At 48.5% G+C, this 8,229-nt stretch overlaps 1 protein-coding gene across 1 annotated transcript; it reads left to right on the top strand.

Moving 5' to 3' along the window:
- The first annotated feature begins 5,333 nt into the window (after window positions 1–5,333).
- Window positions 5,334–5,836, top strand: LOC118153894 (ubiquitin-ribosomal protein eS31 fusion protein). Its single transcript, XM_035301971.3, has one exon. The coding sequence runs from the start codon at window positions 5,352–5,354 to the stop codon at window positions 5,820–5,822; it is 471 nt and encodes a 156-aa protein (XP_035157862.1). The 5' UTR covers window positions 5,334–5,351; the 3' UTR covers window positions 5,823–5,836.
- Window positions 5,837–8,229: the final 2,393 nt, after the last annotated feature.

Below are 8,229 nucleotides of genomic sequence, written 5' to 3'. Positions count from 1 at the left end.
GTGGCAATGATGACGATTTTGATGAGGGTGATGCTGCTGATGAGGATGAGGAAGAGGAGAGGAAGGCTCTTGGTGGTGATGATGATGATGGAGATGCTGGTGAGCAGTGATGAAGAAGAGGGCGATGGTGATGATGATGAGGAGCCTGAGGTATGCCGCCAGCTGGGTGCTCCATGCTCTTCATGCTCCCTGTCACGTAGTAAATCCAGCCCCTTCTACCCAGCCCCCCTTGGCTCTGCACCATGGTGCCCAGGAAGATCAATAGGCCAGCCTTGCAGAGAGTCCCCCAGACCTTTCCCTCTCCAGTCACCTCCCTGCCAGGATTGACAAACTAAGGCCTGGGGGAGCCAAATTCCTTCCCGATTCCTGGAACCGAGCAGGGTGTGGAGCATGGAGAGAAAGGAGGCCGGCAAGGGCTGCCTTCATCCCCGGGGCAGTTGTGAGGATGAGACCTAATGAAGTCTGTGCACACACTGTAGCACCTATGGCTGACATGGGGACACGTGTACCTGGGACGTGGGGCCACGCTCATGTTTGTCAAGTTTTTGCTGAATGTCAGGATCCGTGACAAGCACCCTCCATGCATCAGCTCATGTCAAACTTTTGCTGAATGCCAGGATCCATGCATCAAGCACCTCCATGCATCAGCTCACATCACCTCCCACCAACCACTGATTTCATTCTCCCCATTTTACCACTGAGAGAACACAGGTCCACAGGTACCACTGGCCCCTTCATGCTGCACACCCTGCCCCCACTGCTGCTGGCCTGAAAGGAGCCTTCCAGGTGACAGCTGCAGACACTTGCCTGCACCATGGTCTCCGGGGATCTTGCCTGCAGGGAGGTGGCCTAAAAATAGCTGGGGATGAAGAGAAGGGGAAGTCTCGCAGCCTCCAGGGGAGGTCAAGAGGCCGGGAAAAGAGACCCATGCCCCATCCTACCCAGGCTGCCTGGAACTGTTTGGACAAAGGGCTGAGGGTTGGGGTGAGGTTTAAGTGGGCCCAGCCCACTCCCTCAAACACACACTGAGACGTGTGCACATGGTCTCATGCCTGCGTGTCAGCACACACACACTGCCCTGCACCCACTGGACCTCTTGGTTTGCTGCCAACAAGAGCCTTGGGCAGTGGCTCAGAAACCTCTGTCCTCCACTCAGGTATCCCTCTGCTGCATGATCTAGAGAAAAACACCCTCTGTTTCTGCTCCTCATCTGTCCTGGGGGAAGAGCCGTGATGGTCTGGCTTGTCTAGAGCTACAGAATATGGGCCAGAGCTATAGGAAGCTTCTGTGGTTGGCTCCAGTCTGCTCATTGATGATGGAGAGGATGAGGTCCAGAATAGACAGAGAACCACTCAGGGTCGTGCTCATGGGGTGGGAGTAAGGGGAGAATTTGCTTTCCCAGTGCTGCTCTGCCCAAGGTCACCAGCTGGAGAGGAAGGCAAAATTCCTGATCTAGCCCCTCCTCCACCAGCAGGGCCCTCTGAGGGCTGGGGCCCCAAGGAGCCCCACAGGGCTTGGTTGAGACCCTCAGGAAAATCTCTACCTCTCCTGATCACAAAGGCTTCTAGAACATGCCGTGTTTCATCCTGAGGCAATCTTTCCAGCCCTGTCTGGTGACATGGCCACTAGGGCAGGGCTCTCTTACACCCCTGTGGGCCCCTGCCTGGGTCCCTGACTGGTGCTGGGCATCTTCATGGCTGTTTCCAAGCCACAGTCGCTCCAGAAAAGCAGGGACCAATCCTGGCCTGGGGTCCCCAGACTCAAAGCCACGCTGAGAACAAACTGTCAACCAGCCTTCAAGCATTGAAGAAATAAAGCCCAGGGGTCCACGTCCACTGAGGGCTTGGCGGGGAGATGGGGCAGAGCCCATATACCTGTGGGCCCTGAACTGCCCACCAGCAGCCTGGCAGCCACTGCTGTCCTGCCCCTGAGGAGCCAGGTGCAGCCCAGTTGCGAGCTGTTTCCACACCTGTCAAGTTAAGTGTCAGACTTGGTCGTTGAGTGATGGGGTGCAGAGAAACAATTGCTGCACACGTGAAAGCTGGTATGCAGTTTAGGTCTTTTAATTTTCACACGTAAACTAAGCTGGAAGCCGCGTGGTTCTGCTTTGTGCAAAAGGTGGTATATGCACTTAAGGCTGCGTGGGGTATTCAGGAGGAAGGGACTGGGGAAATGAGGCGGTCCCGGCTCGCAGGAAAGCTTGGGCGAGATGGAGGGTGGATGAGGCTTCCAGGGAACCCCGAGCCCCTGAGTGTGAGCTCTACCTCTCTGGCTGGTGGCTTTTTTTTTGAGACGGAGTTTCACTCTTGTTACCCAGGCTGTAGTGCAATGGTGCGATCTCGGTTCATCGCAACCTCTGCCTCCTAGGTTCAAGCAATTCTCCTGCCTCAGCCTCCTGAGTAGCTGGGATTACAGGCATGCGCCACCATGCCCAGCTAATTTTTTGTATTTTTAGTAGAGACGGGGTTTCACCATGTTGACCAGGATGGTCTCGATCTCTTGACCTCGTGATCCACCGGCCTCGGCCTACCAAAGTGCTGGGATTACAGGCGTGAGCCACCGCACCCAGCCAGTGGCTTATTAACAGTCACCCCAGCCCTGCAAGACAGAGATTTGGGTGGTGGGCGTCCCTCCCTTGGCTCTCTCCTCTCTGATCCCAAACGAGGTTTCCAGACAAGATCAGACCTCCCAACCCCACAGCTCCTCTTGCTCCAGAGCTGTCCAGGGCCTCCCAAGGCCTTCGTGATAAAATCTAAACATCTGCCCTGGCGATCAAGGTCCTTCCTGGAAGGGCCCCTTCCCGTCCACTCAGTTTCATCTGCAATCACTGCTCCCACTCTCCCACCTCACCCAAGCTTTGTGATTGCTGGAGTCACCCTCCTTCCATTAGTCCCCTTCCTCCTAACTATCTGCTTTGCATCCTTAAGTCTTGGCCCCCAGAACCTCCTCCTCCAGGGAGCCTTCCCTGACCTCCCTCCCCACCCTGGAATTATGTTCTCCCCTTTTGCTGGCCCAGGCTCCCATACCTCCTCTATCCTGGTCCCCATTTTCCCCCTGGCTAAGACCCATGCCCAGAGTCACGTTGGCCAGAGATTGCTGAGCCTGGACCTCACCCCGGGTCCCTTACCTTTAGTCAGGGAGACCTGGCATGGAGTCACAGGGTGAGGGCTCCAGGCTCTGCCTTGCCTCCCTCTGAGCCTGGAGCAGGGCTCTGCCTCCCTGAGCACCCTTTCCTCCTCCATCCCCCAGGGACTTGCACTTGGCCAGTCGTGCAAACAAAGTGAGGTCAGGTCGTGAGGAGCCCTCGAGCCCTCGAGCAGAACTGTGCGGTTTGCTTTCCTGTTAGCTATGGGCAAGGGAGTCTTGGCAGGGACGGGGACCCAGGAATGCTGACATGGGGCTGCGCTTTGCATCCTAGCACCCTGGCGCCAGGGCATCCACTTTCTTACAGAAGAGCCCTCTGGATTTTGGCGGGGAGAGAGAGGAGCAGCTTTTACGGCGTCTGTGATGAGTGGGGGACAGGCCAGGCCTCAGGAAGTCTGACTTCCACAGACCCTTCCTGGAAAGTTCCTTTGGACGTGCTTAGCAGGGAGCGCCAAGAGGCAACAGAGCTTCTTCCAACAGCTACACATGGAACAGCCACAGACCCACCAATTCCCCTTGCGAGTATAGACCTTAAGGAGTTGGAAATGGGGACCCAAATGGACACAGGTACACATGTGTTCACAGCAGCATTAGTCATGGTCGGAAAGGGTGAAAGCCACACATGTCCATCCGTGGATGAACAGACGAAATGTGGTTTCTCCATGCAGGGAACAGCATTCAGCTGATTCTGAGCATGATTCTGATGTGTGCACAGCAGGATGAACGCAGAAGACGCTGTGCCAACGGAAGCCAGACGCAGAAGGCATGTGCCTCTGTGATTCCAGCTCCATGAAACGCCCAGAACAGACACTCCCTAGGGACAGGAAGGAAGCAGGCTCATCACTGCCAGGAGCTTGGGGGAGCAAGGAGACGGGGGTGACTGCTTATCAGGTGTGTAGTTTCCATTTCCATGAGTTGATGAAAATGCTCTGGAACTACATAGAGATAGAGGGCTGGGTGTGGTGGCTCATGCCTGTAATCCCCACACTTTGGGAGGCTAAGGCAGGTGGATCACCTGAGCCCCTGAGAATGTAGGTGTAAAAATCCTAAAAGTTTTAGTAAATCAAATCCACCAATATATTAATAAGATAGTAATACATTGTGACCAAGTGGGGTTTATCCCAGGAGCAAAGGTTGACTTAACATTTGCAAGTCAATCAATGTAGTTCACCCTATTAACAAAGTAAAAAAGAAAAACCACATGATTATCTCGAAATAGATGAAGAAATAAGCATTTTTTCCCCCTGAGATAGAGTCTCATTCTGTAAACCAGGTGCAGTGGTGTGATTTTGGCTCACTGCAAACTCTTTGTCCTGGGTTCAAGCAATTCTCCTGCCTCAGCCTCCTGAGTAGCTGGGATTACAGGCACACACCACCACATCTGGCTAATTTTGTATTTTTAGTCGAGATGGGGTTTCACAATGTAAGCCAGGCTGGTCTCGAACTCCTGACCTCAGGTGATCCACCTGCCTCAGCCTCCCAAAGTGCTGAGATTACAGGCATGAGCCACCGTGCCCAGCCAGAAATAAGCATTTGACAAAATCTAACATTCATTCATGACAAAAATAAACTCTCAGCAAAGTAGGAAGAGAAGGGAACTTTGATAAAAGACATATGAAAACAATGCTCAGCAAACATCACAATGTTTTTGGGGGAAAAATGAAGCACTTTCCCCCAAAGACTGGGACCGATACAAGAATTCCTGCTCTCACTGTTGCTGTTGAACACTGTACTGGGGGTTCTAGCCTATGGAAAAGGGAAGAAAAAGAAGCATCCCAATTGGAGGAAAAAGTAAAATGAGCCTTATCTGAGGACAGTATCATCTATGTTGACAGTAAAACAGAACCCACAAGGAAACTACTGGTAAGAGTGTTTAGCAAGTTTTCAGGATAAATAGCAATATGGCCAGGTACGGGGGCTCATGCCTGTAATCCCAGCACTTTGAGAGGCCAAGGTAGGCAGATCACTCGAGGTCAGGAGTTCTAGACCAGCCTGCCCAACATGGTGAAACCCTGTCTGTACTAAAAACACAAAAAATAATCAGCCTCCCAAAGTGCTGAGATTATAGGCATGAGCCCCAGCAGAATTTTTTTTTTTTTTTTTCGGTAGAAATTAGAAGCTGGTTCTATAATTAAGGTGAAAATATAAAAAGACCTAGACTAGCTTTTCGATCCGCCATCTGTGCCTCACGTGGGGCCGCCACCAAAATGCAGATTTTCGTGAAAACCCTTACGGGAAAAACCATCACCCTCGAGGTTGAACCCTCTGATACGATAGAAAATGTAAAGGCCAAGATCCAGGATAAGGAAGGAATTCCTCCTGATCAGCAAAGACTGATCTTTGCTGGCAAGCAACTGGAAGATGGACGTACTTTGTCTGACTACAACATTCAGAAGGAGTCTACTCTTCATCTTGTGTTGAGACTTCGTGGTGGTGCTAAGAAAAGGAAGAAGAAGTCTTACACCACTCCCAAGAAGAATAAGCACAAGAGAAAGAAGGTTAAGCTGGCTGTCCTGAAATATTACAAGGTGGATGAGAATGGCAAAATTAGTCGCCTTCGTCGAGAATGCCCTTCTGATGAATGTGGTGCTGGAGTGTTTATGGCAAGCCACTTTGACAGACATTATTGTGGCAAATGTTGTCTGACTTACTGCTTTAACAAACCAGAAGACAAATAACCGAGTTAATAAAAGACATGAACTAACAAAAAAAAAAAAAAAAAAAGACCTAGACTAGTCAAAATAACTTTGAAAAACAAGCACATAGTTGAATAGCTAACCTATCCGATGTCGAGACTTACTAGAAGGCTGCAGTAATCCCCAGTGTTGGAGGTGGGGCCTGGTCAGAGCTAATTGGGTCATGGGGATGGATTTCTCATAAATGGTTTAATACCATCTCCTTGGTGCTGTTTGATAGTGAGAGAGTTCTCAGGAGACCTGGTTGTTTAAAAGAGAGTGGCACCCCCCTCTTGCTCCTGATCTGGCCAAAGGACACACCAGCTGCCACTTCACCTTCAGCCATGAGGCCTCCCAGAATCCGATCACTGTCTGCAGAACTGTAAGCCAGTTAAACCTCTTCTCTTTATATATTACCCAGCCTCAGGTATTTCTTTACAGTAATGCAAGATGGCCTAATACATGAAGTTATCAAAATTAAAAACATTCATTAGGGGTTGCCTAGGGCCGGGGGCGGGGGTGAGGCATGGGGAAAATGGGGCTGACTGTTAGTGGATATAGCATAATTTGTGGGAGTGGTGCAAATGTTCTAGTGTTGACTGTGGTGATGTTGGCACATATCTGTTAATACAAGTTGACCCTTAAATAACGCAGGGGCTAGAGGCGCCGAGCACCTGCAGTCAGAAGTCCACGTATAACTTTTGACTTCCCCCCAAAATAACTACTAAGAGCCTACTGTGTTCAGAAGTCTTATGTCTTACAGATAACATAAACAGTTGATTTGCACATATTTTGCATGTTACATGTATTATATACTGGATTCTTGTGATAAAATAAAGCTAGAGAAAAGGAAATGTTATTGAGAAAATCATGAGGAAGAGAAAATATATTTACTGTTCATTAAGTGGAAGTGAGTCATCATAAAGGTCTTCATCTTCGTGGTTTTTACATTGAGGAGGAGAAGGAGGAGGAGGAGAAGGAAGAAGGAGGAGGAAGAGGAAGAGGAGGGCTTGATCTTGCTGTGTCGGGGGAGCAGAGGTGGGAGGAAACCTGTGTATAAGTGGAGCCATGTTGGTAACATGCATATTGTTCAAGGGTCAACTGTATGTTGAAAATCTTTGAGTTGTACACCTAAATGGATGAATTGTATAGTATATGACGTATATTTAAACAAAGCTATTTTAGTTTTAAAAAGAAAAAATTAAAACTTCTGCTCTTTGGATCGAGACCATCCTGGTCAACATGGTGAAACCCCGTCTCTACTAAAAATACAAAAAATTAGCTGGGCACGGTGGCGCGTGCCTGTAATCCCAGCTACTCAGGAGGCTGAGGCAGGAGAATTGCCTGAACCCAGGAGGCAAAGGTTGCGTTGAGCCGAGATCGCACCATTGCACTCCAGCCTGGGTAACAAGAGTGAAACTCCGTCTCAAAAAAAAAAAAAAAAACTTCTGCTCTTTGGGAGACACTGTTAAGAGAATGGAAAGACACAAACTAGGAGAACGTGTTTGTAATAATTCATCCAATGAAGGACACATAGAAAGAATGTGAGAAAAATGCTCATAACTCAATCATAAGACAACAAACAGCCCCAACTGACAAAAAGAAAAAAAAAACCTGGGCATAAGATTTGCATAGACACTTCACCAAAGAAGTTTTATATTATAGTATGTGTGGCAAATACATATGTATGGCAAATAAGAAAATAAAAAGATGCTGAATATTTATTAGAGAGATGCGGATTGAAACCACGACATGATACCAGTACCCACCAATTAAGATATCTAAAGTAAAAAGGCTGATGAAATCAAATGCTCGGTGAGGATGTGGCAGAAATAGAGTTCTCATGTACTGCTGCTGGGAATGCAAAACGGTACAATGAATTTGAAAAAGGTTGGTGGTTTCTTAAAAAGTCAAAGATACACCTAGCGTGTGGCCCAGCCATTTTATCCATAGGTATTTAAATGAAAGTATACATTTCATGAATGTATGAAACAGATGAACGTTTGAAGTGTGAAATGTATGAATGTATGAAATGTATAAACGTATGAAATAAAAGCCCGTCCAAAGACTGGTACACAAATGCTCACAACAGTTTTATTTGTATTAGCCAAAGCCTGGAAACAACTCATCAACAGATAAATGGATTAACACGTTATGTTATTTGCATACGATTGAATACTATTATACAATAAAAATAAACGATCTACTCATAAAGCCAATAGCAGGAATGAATCTCAGGATAATTATCCAAGTGAAGGAATCCAGATGAAAAAGAAGACAGACTGTGTGATTCCATCTATACAAAACTCTGCAAAAAGTAAGTGACCTATGGTGACGTGAAGCGGAGTGTGGTTGCGGGGGGTCAGGACTGAGGGGGCGGGGAAGCAGGGAGGGATGGAGGGAGAAGAAA

The sequence above is a fragment of the Callithrix jacchus genome, chromosome 5 (genome assembly GCF_049354715.1).
Source record: "Callithrix jacchus isolate 240 chromosome 5, calJac240_pri, whole genome shotgun sequence".
NCBI classification, from domain to species: domain Eukaryota; kingdom Metazoa; phylum Chordata; class Mammalia; order Primates; family Cebidae; genus Callithrix; species Callithrix jacchus.
Note: the sequence above shows the minus strand (reverse complement) of the source record. Positions and strands in the feature narration are given on the sequence as shown.